The sequence below is a fragment of the Kogia breviceps genome, chromosome 19, assembly GCF_026419965.1.
Source record: "Kogia breviceps isolate mKogBre1 chromosome 19, mKogBre1 haplotype 1, whole genome shotgun sequence".
Taxonomy (NCBI): Eukaryota; Metazoa; Chordata; class Mammalia; order Artiodactyla; family Physeteridae; genus Kogia; species Kogia breviceps.
The window spans coordinates 17,143,338-17,166,274 of NC_081328.1; the positions used below are offsets into that span (position 1 = coordinate 17,143,338).

General features: G+C 52.8%; 1 protein-coding gene across 5 annotated transcripts in view; it reads left to right on the top strand.

The window, feature by feature from the left end:
- Nucleotides 1-22,937, top strand: part of RHBDL3 (rhomboid like 3) — a 41,483-nt gene that overhangs the window by 1,117 nt on the left and 17,429 nt on the right. For 3 of the 5 annotated variants that reach the window (XM_067021275.1, XM_059047890.2, XM_067021277.1), the window contains exons 2-6: nt 614-637; nt 11,849-12,007; nt 15,880-16,104; nt 19,546-19,694; nt 19,888-20,000. In XM_067021275.1, the coding sequence (XP_066877376.1) occupies nt 614-637; nt 11,849-12,007; nt 15,880-16,104; nt 19,546-19,694; nt 19,888-20,000 (670 nt within the window). Of the gene's footprint in view, nt 1-613; nt 638-11,848; nt 12,008-12,373; nt 12,384-12,917; nt 12,982-15,879; nt 16,105-19,545; nt 19,695-19,887; nt 20,001-22,937 lie in introns of those variants that run through there. The other 2 variants (XM_067021276.1, XM_067021278.1) reach the window with 2 other exon arrangements.

Below are 22,937 nucleotides of genomic sequence, written 5' to 3' on the forward strand. Positions count from 1 at the left end.
AGTCTGAATTGGGGTGTATCCCCTGTGCTTAAACCCCTCACTTGCTTCTGGCCCCAACACTCTGGCCGACTCTCATGTGCTCATCACTTAGACTCAGTCTGGAAAGAGGCCGGGGGTGGGTTTCAGTGCAGGCGGAAACCCCCTCCTCCCAAACTACAGGCAAAATGTTAATGCTTATGCAGGGGTGGATTTTCCTGGCAGGGGTCATTGGCCCCCAGCAGGTGGAGACCGTTGCAGCAGGTCTGATGGAATTGCAGGAATTGCACCTGGGCGTGCATTCCCACGGAGATAAGCTTTAGGCAGCAGAAGTTATTTGAGGCCCTCGGACAGAATTGGACGACTTTATTTAGGAATTGTTGAGGATCACCCTTGTTCTGCTGATCTCTCCTCCTGCCTGTCCCAGAATGAGGGACGCTGTCTCTCCCCAACCTGATTTCTCCCACCTTTGCTATGTGTAGACTCGTTTGGGAAGCTTCTCCCAGGTTTTCCTGGTCTCTTGTCCGCGCGGGTCCCTGAGCCTGGGCAGCAGCTGGGAGGCTACAGAGGCCTTGGTGATAAGTGTGTTTCTTTCTCTCTTCTTCCTCCTCTCCTACATGGCCTCCCTCTCTACCAGCACTGGAAAGTCCTGTTTGATCAGGTATGTGAGCAGTTAAATCCCCCCCCTTCCTTCCAGCCCTCCCCGCAATCTCCCTGCTTGCGTGGGCTTCCCCAGCTCTGCACTCCTGAGACGGTGACGTGGGGGCGTGGCTTAACACAGCTCTGGAAATGAACGGTCCTGCTCTCCAGGTTTGGGGGGGTGGGGGGGCTCCCCTAAGAGATCCCTCCCTCCCTCCCTCCCTCCTCCTTCCAACGCCACTTCACCAGGACCGGCTTTATACCAGGGAGACACTGGACAATATATATTGAAAGCCTGGGACGTTCTCTGTATGCCAGGGGATCACCTTTGGGGCTGGGGAGGAGGGGAAAGGGCTTAGGTTAACGTCCCCTTTCCTCTTCCCCCTCCACCATCAGAGAGCCACTGAAGTCAAATCTCTGCCATCCTTGAAGGGCGACTCAATATGAGCACTTCTGAAAGCTGACTCTACTCTAATTTTGCTGCAGGGATGGGGGAGTCATAGCCGGAAACTTGTATGTGATTGTTCGCAATGCTTAGAGCCTAGGAGTGGTGGATGGAGTTGGAAGTGCCACGCGTTGGCTTTGGAACCGGGAGATGGACATTTGACCATCAGCAGGGAAATGGTTCTCTTCTTTGCTTGGTACTCCCGTTGCGTGCTGTTGTTATGTGTTTCCTTCTCCCTCCCCGTTTCACGATGCAGAAGGAGAGGTGGTCCCAGTGTGGGGGAACAGTGAGCATTGTGGCCCTGGGGTGAAAGTGACTATACCATGAAGTGTGTGTGACTTTAAGAGACCAGTCTGGTTGGGCCAGAGGGAACGTGTTGGTGTTGGGTTGGAGAGGTAGATAAAGCTGAAAAAGTAACAGGGACCAGACCTCGTCCTGTTGGAGACAGGGGAAGCCTTTGAAAACTTTTTTGACAAGTTTGTTACCAGATCCAGGCAGTGCTTTGGGAAGATCCTGTGTGAGAGTGGGATAGAGGTGAGATGGGTTGCAGGGATGAGAGGAACTGGCCAGGAGCCTGCCGCCGTGAATGGAGACAAGCACCTTGACTTGGAAGATGACAGTGGGAGTGGAAAAGAAGAGACACATGGTGATGGGAGAATTGGAAGATCTTATTAGACCCAAATAGATGAGGTGAGCCACATGTATAACTTTGAGGTTCCGCACCTAGGAGGAGAAGGAAAAGTCAGGCTGGGGGCTGGGGAGTTTGTAAAATGGACAGCTTTGGTTTCAGACCAGTTCAGTTTGAGGAGTCAGCTAAATGCAGATGGCCAAGTGGGACTGATAACACGGAATTCAGCTTGGAAGGCATGGTGGGCCTGGGTTGGGGGGGGGCGTATTGGGGGCTGTCGTCCACCTCAACACAAGGCCTGGCTGTGGCCTGGGCAGCATCGTGCTGCTTCTGTCCCTCTGGGGTACACCATCTCTCCCTCGGGCTCTTAAGAGTACAGCAGCTTCTGGCCTGATGCCCTGAGGCAGGAGGGAGCTGCCTGCTGCCACGGATGCCACGACCAGCAAGCTGCCAGCCCTTCACACCTCCTGCCGGATTTAGAATCGAAACCCAGAACAAAGTGTATCATTCTTTTTTCCCCTCTGTCTGTGTCTTTCTCATTTGATTAATTTCCTTTGCCAATCCCTGCGTGTGTGTTTACATTGTAAAATGAACTATTTGGGCAAATGGAGGAAGACGTTGAGGAGAAAGAATCTGGAACTTGAGGGAGCAGGGAGAATGTATAGCACCTAATATCAGCGCGTGGTCTATGAAATCCCATTTTTCCCACTGTAGGGAGATCCTGGGTGTCACAAAGAGCATCCACCCGCTTCTGGGAAGGCCCACTCAGAAACCATTCTGGACAGACAAAATTAATTCTCAGAGAGAAACTCCCAAAACTTACTCTGGACAGTTTTTTGTCTCATGATAAGTTCTGCCTTAGGTCCACTCCCCAGCCCTCAGGCGGCTTTAGAAGCCTGTTTCTGTTGTTTTCCTTCCTGTGGGTGCTTTGTGTTTGAGAAGAACTGCTCCTGAGCGGGGGCCTGACTGCTGGCAGATATCCAGTCCCTCTGCGTCTGTTTCCCCGCCTTTGTGCAGCCCCCCTGGACCAGTCCCCTGACAGGGCTGAATGCAAAGCCAGTGTGAAGCTTCACAAATGGATGTACAACTTCAAAAGGACGCCGGATTATTTGGAAAGCTGAAGGGTCTTATCTTTTCTGACTCTTCCTCTGGGCCTACTTAAAGGGAGGATTTGGTGATGGTGAACTTGGTGCACTCAGGAAAGGAGATTTGGCTGGTGGTAGCAGGCAGCCTCCCCACAATTTCTTACAGAAATAGCCCTGATGGGTCAGACTCTGCTGAATGGGGTAGGATTCACATGACATCGGTCAGAATCCCTGTAAACTAATGTGGCCCTGGAATTCACCTTCCCGAGGTCACTGGATTGGGAGGCTGGCCCCAGTCAGTCCTCCTTCCCTTCCTGGGTCAAGGGGATGCCAGCGGTCACCTGGTTTCAAACCAGGATCAGCTGAGACCTTTTTCCAGGTGTTAGGAATGGAATTAGACCAGTGCCTCTGTGCTGTCTGGTTCTTCAGCATGTAGAGTAGCTTTGACCCAGCATGACCCTAACTGGATCCAAGGGCTCGAAGCCATGACCTTGGCCTTTTGGTCCTGTGTGGTCACCCCTCAACTCAATGGCCAGAATGCCTTTTGGGGAGTTAGAGGTGCAGAAAACAGGTGACCCCAGTCCCTTGGGAGTTTACCTGGCTGCCACCCACCCCCGGCATCCTGGACATTTGTCTGGTCTGCTCAAGCAGTGGTGTAACACACCACCCAACCTCACCCCCTCCCCAGTGTTTCCTCACAGGTCCCAGAAATTACAACAGACAGGAAACCTGAAGATCATCACGTTGACCCCCAGATGTTCCAGGTGTTTGTCTCCTGTTTGAACTTCTCCTTAAGGAAATTGTCTCTTCATATCCTTGGGTGGTTTTCCTAAATACTAGATTTTAAAGTTACCATAAATATTAACCTGTCATTATAGTGTAATATCATGGTAAAAATGTCTTATTTTTCTACAGTTGAATCTGTTGGGCCTTTCCTTCATGATTCCTTATGTTGCTTTGGAGCTGAGACACTTTTCTTCCCTCTTCAGATTGCATAAATATGTGCTTCTGTTTCCTACTGTTTTTTCTCTGGTTTAAAAAAAACTTGTCTAACTCTTTACTCCATCCAGATCCTATTCCTATCCAGTTACACCAGCATCACTTATTAAGAAAGGCTTCATTTATTTATTTACTTACTTGTTTACTTTGTTACATTTTTTCTTTTTGGCTGCTCCACATGGCATGCAGGATCTTAGTTCCCCGACCAGGAAATGAACACATGCCCCTTGCAGTGAGAGCACAGCATCTTAACCACTGGACCGCCAGGGAAGCCCCAAGAAAGCCTTCCTTTATATATTGAGAAATTGTATCATTTGGTAAATTTTTATATGTGGTGTTAGGTTTATTTTTGATTTCTGATCTACTCCCCTGATATTTACAATTGTGCCCAGGTAATGTACCCTTTAGTTATTGCTCCCATAGGTTTCCTACAAGCTCCTCTTTTTCGGGTTATGCTCTGATAGTTGCACTCCCAGTCCTTTCCTGAACTCCAGGGAGGTGCCCTCAAGGACCCAAGGTCAAATAGCAGGTCCATGGCAGATATGGGACTGGAGCCTGTTAACCCATAACCTGATGTCCTCTGCTTCTCTGCTGAGGGAAGGGTGTACTAGCTTCCTAATCAGCCTGCCAACCTCAGATCCTGGGGTTCACCTCTTTGACTTAGGTGGGGGATGTTCAGGAGCCTGACTTGGAGCTTCTGGGAGAAGGGATGAGCTCCCTCCCCTGGACGCCTGGGGTGGCAGCTGGAAAAACAGAAATAATGTAACTGGGAATCTCGAATTGCTGAAGCTTCCCCAGCTGTCAGATGCCTGGCCAAATCCCAGGGGAGCACCAGAGCCCCTCGTGCCTCCATGTGGGGAGACTGGAGAGCAGGAGGGGACAGAACCTGGCTTTTAGGAACTGGTCTCTCTTCCCAGGGAGGCTTGAGGTCTTTATAAATCCACTACTAGCTTCAGCTGAAAGCAGGCCCGATGGTACCCTGTTCTACTCACTGAAGTGCCTCTGGACAAGTCGTTCGTCTCTGTGTGCCTCAGTTTCCATATCTGTTAAATGGGACTAATCACACTTAAACTCTAGTGTTGATGTGAGAATAAGAGCAATGAAATATTTGTGCCAATGAGTATTTCAGGTCTGGGGGGAAAGTCAGGGGATGGTGTGAGGTGGTTTTCTCTGTGGGGTGAATCAGCATCTTCATTTGCAAGGCAGATGGTGCTAGAGAAAGCTGCTACTCCCCTAACCTCGCCTCCTGACCTCAGCAGCTGCAGGCCTGGGCCTAATTTATGGGGCTGTAAATATCCCTGAATGGGCCTGAGTTCCCTGGTGGGCTCTGGCTGTTGGATGGGGCCAGCTCTGCTGAGCTGGAAACCCCTGGGCAACCTCGTTAAGTCTGCTCTGCTCAGAAGCCGGGTGATGATGCAGGGAGGCAGCAGATGAGCCATGGTAACCCCCTAAGTGGGGAGGGGCAGTTGCCTACACCCTCCTCTGCCCCAGCACGCACACCATGTGGTCCTTTCCCAGGGCTTATTCTGTCTCAGTGGACAGAGAGGGGACAGTGGGGCCTGAGATGGGAGGCTTCCTTAGACTCCAGGTCCCGACCTTCCAGGCATGCGAGGTCTGCACCAGGATGGCTCCCCAGGTGCTACCCTGGGGCTCCCACACCCCTCACTGAGGACATGGACCTCTTGAGATGAAGGAGAGGGAGAGGTCCCCTGAGAGAGAGAAAGGACCAGACTCGTAATTGTCCTGGAAATGAGTTGGTGCAGATCACACATAACATAAGAGCTATAAAATAGACACGTTCCTTTCTTCTTTCTCTTCTGCTTTGCTGCTGCTGGGTGGATTCTGAAGCCTTGGCCGGGCTCCTGGGCCTGCAACAGGGAGGGGAGAAGTGGCGCTGCTGTCCTGGGTGCTGAGCAGGCAGATTCCAGACCCTGCGGGCTTGGTTCCCTGGAAGCTCAGCTCAGCCCATTAGGCCCGTCACTTCCTCCTCGGCCACTGCCGGGGTCTGGCACCCTCCTCAACCCTCTGGCTGGGGCCTGGATCCTTCAGACTTCTAACTCGGCTGGAGGACTCCGGACAAAGTGTCAGCTGCCTCGAGGGCCTGTGCCACTCATGAGATGGAGGCGAAAGAAAGGCTGTTCGGAACCACTGACAAAGGGGCCTGGTTTCACAAAAGGGAAAAATAACTCTTCTCTGGATTCATGCATTTTCCCCAGATTGTGTCCCATGGAGTGTTGCTGTGAAAAAATATTATGATCAAAGACCCAGTAAGTTTGGGAAATGCTTGGGCTGAACAAAATCAGACAGGATTCTCCACTGTAAGATCTTGAAGAAACTTTAATGTGGTTCTATACATCATGCCCTTCCAAAAGGGTTTCCCAAACTTCTGGAACCACAGCACCCTTATTTCATGCGCCATCTTGGGCCTGGTGTTCCACAAAACATACACCGGGAAACCCTGAGCCAGTTATATTTCATATGACAGAACAGGACAGAGAAAAACAAGGCAGAGCAATGCTGGACCAGCCAACCACTATGGAGGAACCCTGAACTATTTCCATCTTGACCGCTAACTTGCTCTGTGACCTTGAACTAGTTTCTTTTGCTCTCTGCACCTGTTTCCCCGTCCATAAAGCGAGTGTGATGCCAGACACGTAGTCGATCCTTAGCAAATATTTGTTAAATGAACGAATGGGAGGACTGAACTGGGGTCTCTCGAACCCCTTTTAGCCACAGCATCCTAATGATGGGAGAGTGCAAGCTCTGGGCCCACCCACCTGGATGTGAGTCCACCTGCACCAATGACCAGCTCTTCAAACTTGGGCAAGTCTGCTCTCGGTGCCTCTTTTTTCTCCCATATAAAATAGCACCTACCTTGTAGGGTTGTTGCGAGGTTTAAATTGGGGGACCACATAATTTATTCTCGAAATTGGGATGATTTTGAGGGTGAAAGGGGCACTGATAATAATCATGCTCAGGGACTTCCCTGGTGGTCCAGTGGTTAGGACTCTGCGCTTCCACTGCAGGGGGCATGGGTTTGATCCCTGGTCAGGGAACTACGATCCCTCAAGCTGTGCAGACACAGCCAAAAAAGAAAAAAAAAAAAAAATGTCATGCTCAGACAATAGGTGTAAGAAGCCAGGACTGTCCCAGACAAACCAGGACATAGAGGGGTGACCTGAGGTTTCAATGAGGTAGTGCCCCCTGATACCTGGCAGGTATTCTGCATACACAGCCATCATCGTTGCTGTTCAACCAGGTGCTATGCAGAAGGCCAACACAGAAAACAACTCAGAATGGGGCCACTTGGCAACCCCCTGCCCCGCCTCGCTGGGCTTCGGAAGTCCCCCAGCTCCTCGAACTCTGCAGAGCAGTTTGAAAACCACTGAGGTTCCTTTCAGCTCTCCTGGATCGTGACTTATAATTTCCTGACCTGCTGTCCTTCTTTCCAGTGTCACCAGGTCCTTCCTACAGCACAGACCTCCCCCCTTCGCCCCCCCAGTGTGAGCTGCCTCATCCTGATTCCAAATTTCCCATCAGCCCTTTGACCGAGCAAGGATGCAGAATTGAAGATCAGCTGCCCCCACGGGCTGTGTGGGTTGTGGATGTCTCTTTCCCCAGCCCTGCATACCTAAGCATACCATACGCACAGGGGGGCTGGGGACGGACCACCTTACATCGCCCCAAGAAGGGAGAGTTCCTACTACGTGGTGGATGGGGAAAGTGAGACAGTGTGGTGAGTGATCTGCCCAAGATGGCACAGCAGCTGGGGCCGGGGTTCCTTCCAGAACTCTCCTCCAACTCCTTGCCCCAGAGGAGGGGAAGAGCCCTAGGTGGCAACAGTACAGAGAGAATCCGGTGGGTCCTTTTTTGTTTTGAGGTACGCGGGCCTCTCACTGCCGTGGCCTCTCCCGTTGTGGAGCACAGGCTCCGGACGTGCAGGCCCAGCGGCCATGGCTCATGGGCCCAGCCGCTCCGCGGCATGTGGGATCCTCCCGGACCGGGGCATGAACCTGTGTCCCCTGCATCGGCAGGCAGACTCTCAACCACTGTGCCACCAGGGAAGCCCTGGTGGGTCCTTTTTGCATCCAAGGTCATAAGTGAGCCAGGAGGGGGCCCAGGGTGGGAGATGGGATATATATATATGGCAGAGCATGTGTGGGGCGCCGGGGCTGGGGAGAACTGGCGACCTAGAGGATTAAGGGGCCAGAGGGCTGGGTGCTGGTGGGATTAAGCGCCCCTGGAGTCTCGAAGCTCTTTTCAAGGCCAAGGCAGGTGGGCGGGAGCTGTGGGAGGGTCGCAGGCTGAATGTGGATGTGGCACACACACACACACACACACCCGGCACACACACACACACACACACACACACACACACACACACACACACACACACACACACACACGGCCCTGCATAGTGCTAGGGAGGCAGCTGCAAGGATGCTCCTGGCTGAATGTGGACGTGGCACACACACACACACACACACACACACGGCCCTGCTAGGGAGGCAGCTGCAAGGATGCTCCTGGCTCCCCAAGGGCACCCTGCCTGCGGCTGTTCACAACCCCATTCCTCCAGCTGCCCTGCCACCCCAGACCAACCCCGGTCAGGTTGTCTCCAACCCACCCAGCCTAGACCTCATTCCAAGAGCCTCCCCCCGTCCAAAGTGGGTGAATCCGGGTCATGGAGCACCCAGGACGGGAAGCTTCGGGGCCTTCAGTACATTATTGACAAGGAAATTGCATTTGTAGGGTTTGTTTCCCCCAAAGCTCCAAACCACGGTGCTTGTATCATCCTGTCCCCAGAGCTGCCCTTGAGGAGGCCCAAAGGCAGGAACGGTGTCCAGGAGGGTCGGCCAAGCCTCCATGGCAGGGCTGCTCCCCCCTCGCTTCGAGTGAGGCAAGTGGAGCCGGACACTGAGTCCGGGCGGCCCTGGGCCCTGGAGAGCACAGCCCTGCGTTTGCTTCAACGCACCACACCCCGAGGGCACGCTCACCCCTGCTTGATGACTGGGGCTGAGGCAGTTATGGCTCGAGATGTTTACCCTAAATTACACAAACTGGTAAGTGGCTGAGACCAGAGTGGGATTTTGCCTTGCTGCTCGCAGCCTCCTTTGAAGCTCCATCAGGACAGTGGTACCCACCTCTCTCTGCCTCTGCTCGAATCCTCTCTGTGTGTTTCTTTTTGTCTCCCCCTCACTCCCTCTCTCTGCACTACCCCGCCTCCCGCCCCGCCCCGTGCCCCATGCCCCCTGCCCCCTGCCAGCCGGGGCTCTTGCCCTCATCTTCCCAGGTGTCCGGGGTGGTGGTTGGAAGGTGTCCGTGTACATCTGTGGAGCCCAGGCAGCTGGCCCCTCCCTCCCTCTCCCACCCCCTCCTTCATCCCTGAGGCCTCATTATTAGCGTAGCGATGACCCCCCATCCATTGTCTAGGCTGTCTGGCCCTGGCATGAAAGGTAGAGTTTTGGCAGAGGAGGGAGGCTCGGCCTGCTTGCAGCTCCTTCTCTGCGGTCTGGAGCCTGTAATGTGCTAGGGGCAGGCCTGGCAGGCCCTGGTGGGGGGTAGGGGGAGGAGCCACAGGGCAGCCCCTGTCACTAGGACGACAGCAGGGAGCCCTGTGGCGGGGGAGGGAGAGCAGGGGAGCAGGTGGTTCTTTGTCTGGAGCTGGAATGAGGGAGAGGGGCCCTTGCCTGAGCCCAGCGCCTCCACCCCACTGCGCGGCCCCACCCAGTCTCGGATGGGCCCCCCCCCCCCCTCCCCGGGGGCAGGGATTGGCTTCCTTCCCTGGGCTGGGCAGCAGAGGCTCCCTGCCGTGCACAGCCCACTGCGCCCTGCCCTGCTCACCAGGGGATCTTCCCAGGGCTCGGGGCTGCTTCTCATCCCCCATGTCAGCCCACCCAGTACGAGGGCCACGCGGGCCCAGGCAGGGGCCAGGCCGGTGAGTCCCTGTAGCCAGTGCCAGCCTGTAGGGACGGGAGGGGTCCCAGGCAGAGAAGGAGACCCTCCCTAGCTGCCGTCACCACTTTGCCACTCCGGGCGTCATTTCCTGTCTGAGCTATAAGGAGATCAGAACTGTTGCTGTTAGAGCTCTTTCCTGCTTTAAAAATCTGTGTAGAGTAGGCCCTTGAGGCTCCTGGAGCCCCCTCGACTCCCGGGCCTGCACTCACCTCTTTGACCCTTGACATTTGGCTTCTGAGCAGCAGAGCAGGCCCTGGAGGCTGACGGTCAACGGCAGCCAGTGGTTAGAGACAGTGCCGGGCTGCCCGGGTCTGGAATCCTGGCTCTGCCACTTGCAGACATGTCACTTAACCTCTCTGTGCTCATTCTCCCGTGTCTCTACTTCCTCACCTGTGACATGGAGATAATCATAGGACCCGCTCATAAGGTCGCGGTAGGAGGTCAAAGAAATCATATATTTACATGAAGTGCTTGGTGTGATGTTTGGCGCCATGAAAACACTCAGCAAATATTAGGCGTTTTTACTCGTAAAGATCTTTCTGGAACAGAGGGTAGGTGAGTCTCCTGAAGTACTCGATGGTGGGAACTGAAGAGGTGTCATCCCTGAAATCTGGTATTTTGGGTGGAGGATTGGGTACACAGGCAGATTTTTAAATAGGCCTCATTAGAGAGGTCCTCTCTCGTTGAGTTCTGGGGAGAATTGAAGGAGTCATGACTTGTGACTCTTGGCTGTTTCTCCTGGATTGTCTTAGACAGGCTGCGCACAGCATCAGCCTTCCAAAAATAGTCTTCACTGACCTTATCCAGAAAAGAGGGAGAGGTGAGTTTGGTCTTCGGGCTCCCTCGTCATGCACACACGGACGTCCGCAACGTCTGTCTGCCTTTTAAAATCTCAGCAACCCTCAGCACCTCCGTGTGCAGTGAATTCATGTGGGGACGCGGTTTGTGAACAGGACTTCCCTGGGCAAACTGGCAGCTGCTTAGTGTGTGCTGAGCGGGGACACTGGGTTCTGCAAGGAAGGAGAGGCGATGGAAGGGTGACAGAAAGCTTATGGGCTTCTCCGGGGGAGATGAATAAGCCCCTTTTCTAACTGAACCTGTGAGCCTTTCCTTGGAAAATGGGTACCTGTCTTTTCACCCAAACATCCACCTGTTCACCCAACAAATCTTCACGGAGTGCCGACTCTGCCGGGCTCTGTGCTATAAGCCCCGGGGGTAAGTTGTGCACCAACCTGCAAGGAGTTGAAAATGGAGGCCAGTGCAGGGTGGAGGCCAGAGGGCTGTCTGACATATGCAGGGGGAGCAGATCATGTGTTGGGGGAAGGCTCCCTGGACGCGGGACATCTGAGGAGTCGGAAGGGTGAGTCGGAGTCTCCCGGGGAGATGAGGGGAGAGAGGGAGTCTTAGGCAGAGGCGCCCACGTGTGCAAGGCTGCAGAGGGAAAAGGGCAGCGTCAAAAATCCAACCAGGGACTTCCCTGGTGGTCCAGTGGTTAAGACCCCACGCTTCCAATGCAGGGAGCACGGGTTCGATCCCTGGCCGGGGAACTAAGATCCCACGTACTGTGTGGCATGGCCCCAAAATCAAGAAAACCAAAAAAACAATCAAACACTCAGAGCATAGTGTCTTTGAGGAGCCCTGTGTGCAGGTTGTGGGGTGTACGTGGGTGCAGGCGTGGGAGAGGGGCTGGCGGGCAGTGCTCCCCGCTGCCCGGGGCCTCATGCTGTCCCCGCTCAGTCCCTCTACCCCAGGCCCCAGATTACTTCATCTTCCTCTACTCATCGCCTTTTCATTCCTCTTTCCCCTTGTCCGGGGTCAGGAGTAAGGGCAGAGAGTAATAACCTCTCTGAACCTCCGTTTCCCTTCTCCACGCACCACAGGGGCGCACTGGGCGATCTCAGAGGTCTCCAGGGCCTTCTAGGGTTGTAAGTGGTTGTCCGCACTATTTGGATGTTTCCCCTGGGGGCCTTGGAGACATCCCAGATGCCCCCTAGGCCTCTGTCAGCAGAGGGCTGGAGACAGGAGCCGTGAGTGGTGATGGTGATGGGGTACCCGGGGCAGTGTGGAGAGGGGGACGGAGCCCTGCTGACCCCGCTGCTGTGTGTGCTTCTCCCTCAGTTTGACCCTGGGAACACGGGCTACATCAGCACATGTAAGTTCCGGAGCCTCCTGGAGAGCCAAAGCTCCGAGCTGGACCCGCACAAGAGGGAGGTGCTCCTGGCTCTCGCCGACAGCCATGCGGATGGGCAGATCTGCTACCAGGATTTTGTCAACCTTGTGAGTGCTCTGGGCCCCTCGCCACTGGGAGAGGCCTGTTTGGGGGTGTGGCTTAGAGGATCCTTTTGGATAATTAATGGGATCTGTTGGTCTGCAACACTGAAAAAGTCCAGGCTTCAGCAGGTGAAAGGAAATCACCAAGGACCCAATTTCTCTTTATCTCTCAGTTCTGCTTTCTGCAGTGTCAGCACTACTCAAAAAAGGCCCAGGCAATTCCAGATCCTACCATCGTGGCAGCAAAGTGGCTGCAGCTGTTCCAGCCCTCATGCCCGCGCCCCCCCGCCAAGCCTCACCACGCAGGGGAGGAGAGGGACTTCTCCTATGGTAGATCCCACGTGAGGCCTGGGATTTCCTTCCTCCAGTTGGCCTAGATTGGGTCAGTAGGTTGTGCTAATTGAATCAAACCAATCAGTGCCCACCCGTGGAGCTGGGAGTGGGGTCATTTCCATGGAAACAAGGGATTGGGATTGGGAGGTGGGAGGTTATCGTTGGCAGGAGAGGAGCTGGGGAGTGGATGTTGGGAGGGTCAGGGCAGACCTTTCGGGAGCAACGGGGCACATGGGTGAAGGCCGCAGCTCGTCAGACCTGCTGGCAGCTGTCCTGGGTTGTCGGAGGGGCTGGAGACGGAAGGCCCGTGAATCCTGCCCAGTGGTCTGGTGTCTTGGAGTCGGGACTTCCTCCTCACTGGGGTTACTGCTGTGCTGTTCCGGGGGCTACTATGGCGGGATTGGAGTGGGGTTCAGTGGGGTTAAGCAGGAAACATCCCTCTGTGGGGTGGATGGCGCATGAGTAGAAGCTGCATGAACTGGCAGGGTGAACACGAGGCCGGAAGGCCCCACTTGGTTTCCCTATTGGTGAAATGGAAACAGTCGCCTCTCTTCTTGTCACCCATGAAATGACTGGTGTGAAGACCCCAGGCTCTTGGAATTCAAAAGCATCAGTGATGGAGGAGCCAGGACCTGCCATCGTGCCAGGTTTGCTCTCTGATGTGGATGCATGGGCTTTGGCATTGTTTTAATTGCCTCTTGATTAAGGACCTGCCTTTGCCCAGAGGTTAGTGTGATTGCAGGGAGCAGCTGTAGGGCTTTTAGTGGTGAAGAAACCTGCAGTTCAGAGTGGACCCAGGGAGCAGATCTCCCAGAGGGCGGGGGTGCAGAGCTCAGATAAGCAGAGGAGTTGGGGACAGTTGGGATTCATGGGATGGGCCGTGGAGGTGAGCCCCGTGACTGGGAACCCAGCAGTGCCAGCAAAGACCAGGCCACGGAGTGGAGCCTGCTTCGGCTCGTTCACAGCCCCAGTGCCAGCGTGTTTGCTGCATGCCCTGCTCAGCCCAGGGCGGAGTGAGGGCGTGGCTGGACCAGGGAGCTGCTTCTCTCCAGCTGGGGGTTCGTGCAGTCGTCTGTGTGAATTCGCAACAGCAGATTACTTGTTACCATCGAGATTTCTCTATTTGAATTCTGAGCTGGAGCAGCCAGCCATAGCCTGGATTCTTGTGAGTAGGGCTGCCCTGGAGGCTAGGACTAAGAAGGGGTTCACCAGGGGGGAAGCTCTGGGCAGGGCAGAGAGCTCAGGGGCTGGAGTCAGGTGGGCCTGGGTCCTGTGACAGGCTCTTGCCTTTGCCACTCAGTGGCAAAACTGAGCCCCGGTTTTCCCATTTGTAAAATGAAGCCAAAGGAGACCCTCCTCAGGGTTGTGGCAAGGATTAAATAAGAAGTGTTTGAAAGTTTTTGTTGCCTCTAATGTTCTTCCACCAGGATAACTCCTCTGCATCCTTTGTGAGCCCTTTCCCACCCTAACCCAGGCAGAATGAACCAACCTTACCCAGAGCCCCCGCAGTGCTTTGCACAGGCCTGTCTTCTAGCACAGACCACATTGCATTACAGCTGAGTGGCCAGGGTTGTCACGTATGGGTGTGCAGGTTGTGGACTGCACAAGGATGCCGGGCAGAGAGAGGAATGGGGACTGAAATCTGGCTTGGGCTTTGTTCAGCAAGGCCTGGAATGGGTGCATCCACCTGGAAGGAGAGGATCTGTTATCTAATTGGCACAAAAGCTCCACATGGGCCAGCATGGGCTCCAGAGTCAGGCAGATCTGTATTTGAATTCTGACTCTGTGATTTACTAACTGTGGGTCCTTGAGAAAATTAATTATGCTCTCCAAGCTCTCATCCTTGTCTTTATGACGTGGGGGATAATACTACGCACCAAATAACGAAGATGACATCCTCTTTTGCTGCCGTTTACGCGTCTGTCTCTCCTGTATGCTCCGTGAGTCCAGAGACCATGGCTGCTGCTGTGCCCGGCACAGTTCTAGGCACATCGGGGCACGGTGAATGGTGAGTGTGTATGTGTGTACACACTGCTTCTCCTGTATTTATGCTGAGCTCCTTCCCACCACGGGTCTTGCAGATGTATTGTTTGTGAGTATATGTGTGGTACATGCACATGTGCATGTACACACCCAGGGATTGGGGGAGAGGACGGCTACAAACTAATTTGATGACATGGTCTTGTCTGGGGCTTGTGGTGATCATGGAGCCCCAAGTCCCATCCGCATTTACAGAACCACCAAGCCACTAAGAACCAGACCCAAGCTTTGCAGGCGTGGAGGGGATGGGAATAGGGCGTCATTGGAAGGGGTTCATCCAGGAAGGCCTGCTGGATGGGAGAGGCTTAAGCCAGATTTTTCAGGTGTGTGCAGAACCCAGGAGAGGGGACGGGGCACTGCAGATGGAGGCTTGTTCCACCTGGCCTGGTCTGAACCCAAATCCTCCCCAGCTCCCTGCCCCCTGACAGGGCTTCAAACCCATGTGCCTTGGTTGGGCTGGCTCACCTCCCCAGCCCTGTCTGGACTCCTGCCTTCAGTTTTAACCTGATGTCCCTGCTGGGCCCACAGTCCCGGGAATATGTTGATTATCCCCACCCAGCAACCACAGAGCAGCCCCTGGGTGGCGCTGTGAGCTCTGGGGTTGGGAGAGCTGTGTCTTTAGGACATCTCCCCGTAGGAAGGGTCTAGAGTATGGTCGTGGAGGGTGGGTGGGAGGTAACAGAGGCCTTGGGAGGCTGGAAGTCAGTAGGGCCGCCTGCCTCTGATCTCTGGGGGTCAGGCTGACTGCTGGGTGAGGCAGCCAGGACTGTGCATGGGGAGGGGCCAGTCCTGGGGCCCCCTGAGCATCACAGTTCCCTTGGAGGCACTCAGGGCTGATGACCTTCCACAAGCACAGCTTCGGGTTCTGGTTCCGACGACCGAGGATGCTGACCCCTATTTATCCTTCAGTTCTCACTCATGCCACCTCCTTCAGAAAGCCCTCCCTGACTACCTTGGGACCGGGTTGGACTCTTTCCTGTGTGCTCCCGCAGCAGCCTTCACTCTGAACTGTTACTTATTGCTGTTTACTTATCTGTCTTGAGCACCACTGTATCCCCATGTCTGGCAACACCTGATGCTTAGTAGTTGCTCAGGAAATTGTGATGGATGATGGACAGGTGGGTAGAAGGGAGGTATAGTGGATATGAATACAGGCTCTGGAGCCCTACTGGGTTTGAACTTGATGGATTCCTAAAACTCTCTATGCTTTGGTCTCCTGTCTGGTGGAATGGGGATATTCGTGGTCTTTATCTAGCAGGTAGACTAGTTGCATCAGTGAGCCAAGCTGTGATGTGCTTAGAACAGCCCCTGACACATAAGAGCTCAGTGAATATTGCTTCTTGTTAACTATTACATTTAACTTCTTGTTCACTATTATTACAGAAGAAAGAGGAAGGTAGAATCAGGCCTGGCTGGTCTAAGGAATGTGCTGGCTAGGAAAACGAGATGGGGCTCCCCTGAGACTCCGGTTCTGACCCCCCTCCCCTTCCCTGTTTCCCGTGTAGATGAGCAACAAGCGGTCCAACAGCTTCCGCCAGGCCATCCTGCAGGGCAACCGCAGGCTCTGCAGCAAGGCCCTGCTGGAGGAGAAGGGGCTGAACCTCTCCCAGCGACTGATCCGCCACGTGGCATATGAGACCCTGCCCCGGGAGATTGACCGGAAGTGGTACTACGACAGCTACACCTGCTGCCCACCGCCCTGGTTCATGATCACAGTAACGCTGCTGGAGGCAAGAACGCGGGTGGGGAAGAGGCTGCTGGAGGGTCAAGAGGATATCTGAGATCAGGAGGGGAAGGGCAAGTCACTGCAAGTCAGGCCCTGTTACAGGGCACGCAGGTGTTGTTATAACCCCCAGACCATAGGGAGATTACAAAGATCATTACTTTAAGCAATACGCCCTGCAGCAAAATCCCCCTGTGACCACCTCCACCAAAACCAACAGCAGCAAAAACAATGTCAGTAGTTCATTGATTCGGGGGATTTAGCCAGGCTAACTCATTAAGACACCTTCTTTTAGTTCCTCCTGGAGTGAGTAACGAGGATGAGTCATGTGCTCCCCTGGGACACCTGTAAAGTAGGAATAACCAGACCTGCCCTCCTTTTCCCACAGGACTCCCCTATTTAGAGCCAGAGAACGGCAGGTGGTGCTTTCTGAACACAAAAGCATTGCACAAATACATATGGGAGGGAGTGTATATGCACAGGTAGATGTGGGCTTCACATATTTTGCAAGAACATTCTCCCCTTAGGAAATCATCCATACCTATTGTTATTCTAAAAGTCTCATGCTTATGCAGCAGAATCCAAAGTACCACCTTCTGAATCAGCGCTCCTCTATGAGGAACCCTGAATGCTTTCGTCTCTTCAAGCCCAAGAAGCAGCGGGCCCCCCAACCCCAGCTCTTGAATGAACTGATGCTTGGCTTCCCTTGGGCCTTTTATAATCTCCATCGTTTCTCTTACAGAACCAGGGGCCTGCTTACCACCCCTGCATATGTTCTTGTAAAGTTCCTGCCGAATCAAACTGCAGGATCATTATGCTTCATGGCCTCCCTCTTCTTTTTTTCTAAATCATAATATCTGGACTGCAGGCTAGAGCTCTGTTGTTCTGGCTTCATCCAAGTACATGTGGAAGTTGTGATTTTTCTGAGATATTCTTGGACTTGTTTTCCAAGCACTTACTGTGTTGGTCTATTTATTAACTTCTATTTGAGGACCAGTAATAATAAGCTGTCTTGGAAGCTGTATTTGCTCCCAGGCCACCTGTACCCACAGTGTTAGGTGGACAGAACGGCTCCCAGAGAGCCCCGGGAATCCAGCTGCTGGGAGGCCTGAGCCATTCCCAGACTCAGCCCAGGAGGGCTTGGCCACCCACTAATTACAGCTGCCTTCCCTCAGTGCATGCCTGCTCCTAACGTGCTCTATCATTTTTAAACCTCACGATCACCGTGGAAGTGTAAGAATTAGTATCCGCCTTTCCAGATGGGGAAACTGAGGACGAGTAAATTAAAATAATTGGCCCAAGGTCATCCAGAGGAGCCAGATCTTGTGTCCAGATTGGTTTCAGATTTTCAGAAACCTCAGCTGTGTAATCTCGAGCCACCAATCTAGAAGAAACTGGAAAATGATGGAATAACTGTTTCAGAGTCCTTATACTAAAGCCCAAGGTTTTTGTTTTACATACAGTTCTAGTAACCTGGTTTTCTGAGTCCATAACAGAGTGAACATGGTGGGAAGCTACTAGAAGGGGCCCCCTACCAACCAACAATAGGAAGTAAGAACCTCGTTGTAGTACCTGGTCAACAACGTGCTGACACCCAGGCATTGCGGGAGAGGACAAAAGAAAATGTAAAAGCAAACCTGAGTCGTACAGAAACACAAGAATTTGGGACCATTTAGTATAGGAGGAAAACCCCTATCAATTACTGGAGAAGACATCACTCCTATAGCCCAGATCAATACCTGAGACATCCTTAAATTAAGAACCTAGAGACATGAATTATGCATTCTAGAAAGAGTTCCAGGGGACTTCCCTGGTGGCATGCTCCCAGTGAAGGGGGTCTGGGTTTTATCCCTGGTCAGGGAACTAGATCCCACATACATGCTGCAACTAAGAGTTCACATGCCACAGCCAAGGAGCTGGCGAGCCGCAACTAAGGAGCACACCTGCTGCAACTAAGACCCAGCGCAACCAAATAAATCAATAAGATTTAAAGAAAGAAAAAGAGTTCCAGGAAAAAATAGTTCAAATAAATACTCTCTTAGGGCTTAAATAAATACACATCAGTCATCTTTAAAATTAACTTGTGTGAGACTTGCCCGGCGGTCCAGTGGTTAATTCTCCACGCTTCCACTGCAGGGGGCACAGGTTCAATCCCTGGTCAGGGAAGTTCCACATGACACACAGTGCAGCCAAAAAAAGAACAATTATGTGAGGTGTTGGTGAGAATTCAAAGACATTGAAACACTTGTGTACTGTTGGTGGGAATGTAAAATGGTACAGCCACTGTGGGAAACAGTGGCAGTTCCTCAAAAAAATTAAACAGAATTACATGGTCCAGCAATTCCACTGCTGGGTGTATACCCAAAAGAATTGAAAACAGGGATTCAAAGAGATATTTGTACACCCATGTTCATAACAGCATTGTTCACCATAGCTAAAAGGTGGAAGCAACTCAAGTGTCCATTGACAGATGAATGGATAAACAAAATGTGGTAGATAACATACAGAGGATTAGTAGGAAGGAAATTCTGACATGTGTTACAACACAGCTATACCTTGACGACATTATGCTGAGTGAAAGAAACCAATCACAAAAGACAAATACTGTATGATTCCACTTATATGCAGTCCCTGGAGTAGTCAAATTCATAGAAAAAGAAAGCAGAATGGTGATTGCCAGGGGCGGGGAGGCAGGGAATGGGAATTAACGTTCAATGGGTATAGAGTTTCTTTTCTTTCTTTTACGAGATGAAAAGAATCCTGTAAATGGATGTTGGTGATGGTTGCCCATTATAAATGTATTTAATACCACTGAACCGTACACTTAAAATGGTTAAGGTGGTAAATTTTACCTTATGTGTATTTTACCGCAGTTTTTTTTTTTTTTAATCAACTTATGTGGAATTACCTCAGCCCCCAAGTGGGTATGTGAGTTATTATCAGAATTAAAGTTTAAAATCCTACAAACCCTTCCTGCTTAACACCGAGGAAATGTGGGCGGAGGCCATGAGACCATTTTGTGAACATTTAACACAAAATAATCGAAGAGAAGTGAGGTAAGAGATGGTGCAGAGCTAGCTTGGCTCGGGTCGTAGGGATGTCCCTCCTTCTCTGAGAAGGAAAGATGGCAGCTTCCTTAGGGATTCCAAATGTCAGCACAAGAGGGGTTCCTGGGCTTCCCTGGTGGCGCTGTGGTTGAGAGTCCGCCTGCCGAGGCAGGGGACACGGGTTCGTGTCCCGGTCCGGGAAGATCCCACATGCCGTGGAGCGGCTGGGCCCGTGAGCCATGGCCGCTGAGCCTGCGCGTCCGGAGCCTGCGCTCCGCAACGGGAGAGGCCACAACAGTGAGAGGCCCGCGTACCGCAAAAAAAAAAAAAAAAAAAAAGAGGGGTTCCTGGGCAGTTTCATACCTAGTAAGAGGCTCTCTTCATTCTGTGCTCTCACCCAGGTTGCCTTTTTCCTCTATAATGGGGTGTCGCTGGACCAATTTGTGCTGCAGGTAACCCATCCACGATACCTGAAGAACGCACTGGTTTACCATCCACAGCTCCGAGCACAGGCTTGGCGTTACCTGACGTACATCTTCATGCATGCGGGGTGAGTACACTCTATCGAGAGTCCCTGTGGGAAAATAACTGGTCCAGAGAACCTGGCTACAGCAATGAAAGCACTGAATCCTAACCACTAGACCACCAGGGAACTCCCAGCTCTAGGGTCTTGTTCACTACTGGATCCCCAGCATCTCGGCGTGCTAAATGAATGGATGAATGAATGTGATCTCTCTGTACAGGATAGAACACCTGGGACTCAACGCGGTGCTGCAGCTGCTGGTGGGGGTACCCCTGGAGATGGTGCACGGGGCAACCCGCATTGCGCTTGTCTATGTGGCTGGTGTCGTGGCAGGTAGGCAGGTGGGCCCCGTGTCCCCAGGGGTGAGCCTCCCCAGGGCGGCTAGGAGACCCCATGAGGTCAAGCAAGCCCCAGCTTCCAGAGGACCCTCACCATCCAGGCTCCTGACTACTAGCATTGTCCTCCAGGCAAATCTCCCCACTTCCCTGGGGATACTGGGAAGGGAACTGCCACCCAGAGAGGGAGGCATGTGAAGACAAAGGAGGGGAGAGCACAGGACTTGGAGCAGGAAGACTGACCGGAGTTTCAGTCTTTACACTGCCGTGTTGCAGCTGGGCGAACCTGGGGAAACGCCTTACCTTCTCTCAGCCCTGGCAAGCTTTAAGAGGGAACTGATGAGATCTGCCTGCCAGGCGTGAGGAGGGCCGAGTGAGGTGAAGGATGAAATAAACCGTGCAAGGGAGGGACGTGAGATCCGAGAAGTGGGTGGGGCCAGGCACCTCCCCTGGCCAGGCCAGCACCTGTACCCTAAGGGGGATCTTGCCTCTACCTGGGCCGGCCCTTGATTGACCTGCGGCTGGCCGGGGAGAGTCTGGCCTAGGAGGTAGTGAGCACTCGTGCCAGCTGGAGGAGTCCGGGGCCCTGGCTGACTCAGCCCACGTGGCAGGTTTGGTGGTCTTGAGGGTAGTGGCCAGCGCCCTGTCCCCCTCCCCAGTGGCAGGGGAGGGGGACAGGGATGAGGTGGGGAGAGCAGAGCAGATTTCTGCAGGAAAAGTCTGCACCAACTGGGCTTCTGAACAGAGGAATCTCCCTTGTGATGTTTCCAACTTTATTGCTGGCTTTTTTCTTTACAACGTTTGCTGCCTCAGCTCTTCCCCCCTGACAGCTGTGCCCCGGGGAGCTTTGTGTGTACGTTTAAGTAAGATCTTAATCCTGTCTGAGTGGCATTGAAGTTGTCGTCCGGAGAGCAGGGCAGCGTCAGCCTTGTAAACAGTGGGCAGGCAGGGAGCCTAGAAGTAAATGGAATGACTTCAGGAATCAAAGAGGGAAGGGTCCCACCGCACGCCCCCATCCCATGAGAGGCTGGTCTGCTAGTTCGTGTACCCTCAGCCTGGGAGGTTGGCCCAGCGCTGTCTCCTTCACTCCTGTGCTGAGGTTAAAAACTTGGCCCCCTTGGACAGCACTCACGCCAGCTTCTCCCAGAATCCAGCACCTTCTGCATCCTTGAAAAAAGGTCTGATGAACATCTCTGTGTGCCAGACTTACTTAGCCAGTGACACACCTCTGAGTGTCGACATCTGGGGATTTAGAGCCACGTTTTCCATACCTGCATACTCAGAGACCCAGGTGGTTAAGGACGAGGAACAGGAAAGATGCTTGTAACACTTGCAGTTGGTAGTTAATTAGATGGGAGTGCCAGTAATCTAGAGGACAGACATAGATTCAAGATGACTCAGGCCTCGCCCAAAGCAGATGACACCCAGCGGAAAGACAGTGCAGGTGTCCCTTCCCAGTGGTGCCAGAGCAGAAGGAGATGGTGTAAAGGCAGACGGGGGCTTTCCAACTAAACCTGAGGGTGTGGGGCTGTATTGCAAAGCAAATGACATGCACTGTTCTATCTGAGTCACTGATTCAGAGCAGAGGGTATTCTGGTCACCGCATATCAAATCGCTGATCTCCAGGATTGAGTTGATTGACCTGCCTGTACCCCTTCCTCCCTCTCTGCTCTGTGTGCATCCATCCTCAGAGAGGGGGGGCCCGTTCAGACAGCCGGACTCGGACCGGATAGCCAATAGTTCTCAGGTGCCTGTGCTGTGCAGGCCGTATTTAATCCCCACGACAACTCCATGAAGCAGCAACTGTTACTCTCCATCTGTTACAGATACAGAAACCGAGACTTAGGGAAGCTAAGTGACTTGCCTGAGAAGATACAGTCATAAGTGGTGGAGCTGGGCTCTCATCCAGGCTGTCTGACCCCAAAGGCTGCGCTCTAACACTATCAGAGTGTTATGAGAATTAAAAGGCAGGCCTTATCCTTTATGCACATAATTTGTCAGAAACCAAGGGAGGTCTTTATAGACATTGACCCCTGCTCTCTAATTCCTGCCCCATCAAAGTATTCCAAATCCAAGGCCATCGCATTTTGTCACAATAATGACTAACCTCTGCTGAGCGTGTCTCATAGTCCAGGTGTGTGAGAAATGGTTCACATGTATGTTATCTGCTCTTCTCATCACAACATTCCTATGAGGTGGGTGCTGACACCCCCATTTTATAGGCAGTTCAAAGAGGTAAAATCACTCTATTTTGCTCAGCCAAGAAGCCCTAGAACTGGAGTGGAAACCCTTCCTCCGCCCGGTGCTTCTAGCCAATGCTTGAAGCCAACGTGCATCTCACTTCCGGCTAATGATTACAGGGCTGAGTTTAAATACTTTAAGATCCAGTCTCTTCACTGCTCTGCCCAGCTTTATGATAGATAATATAGATCGGAAGCGATGGCTGCATCCCCAGAGCCTAGCACAGGGTTTGGTACATGGTAAGCAACAAATATTTGTAAACTAAGTGAAAGAGTACGTACATAAAGTTGTACTGCTTAAAGGGAGATGTTCTGCCAATCTTTATTTGGATTTGTTTGGGTTTTTTTTTAACGGCTAAGGAGAACACATGCTTTCAATTTTCCAGGCTAAAATTATCGCAGCTGTGCATTATGGCAAAGTCACCAATTCATCCCCGTGCTGGCATGGACCCAGGGTTTTGGGGGAAAATTCATAGCCCTGACTAGCACTAATCGTTTGGTTAGCTGCTGTGTACAGGTGTGGCGTGTCACTCCAGCTCGCCTTTCTCTCCCCGCGTCCTCTGCCCCCATGACCTCCAGGAGTTCACACTGGCTTTTTTTTGTGTGTCTGTGTGGTACGCCGGCCTCTCACTGTTGTGGCCTCTCCGGTTGCGGAGCACAGGCTCCGGACGCGCAGGCTCAGCGGCCATGGCTCA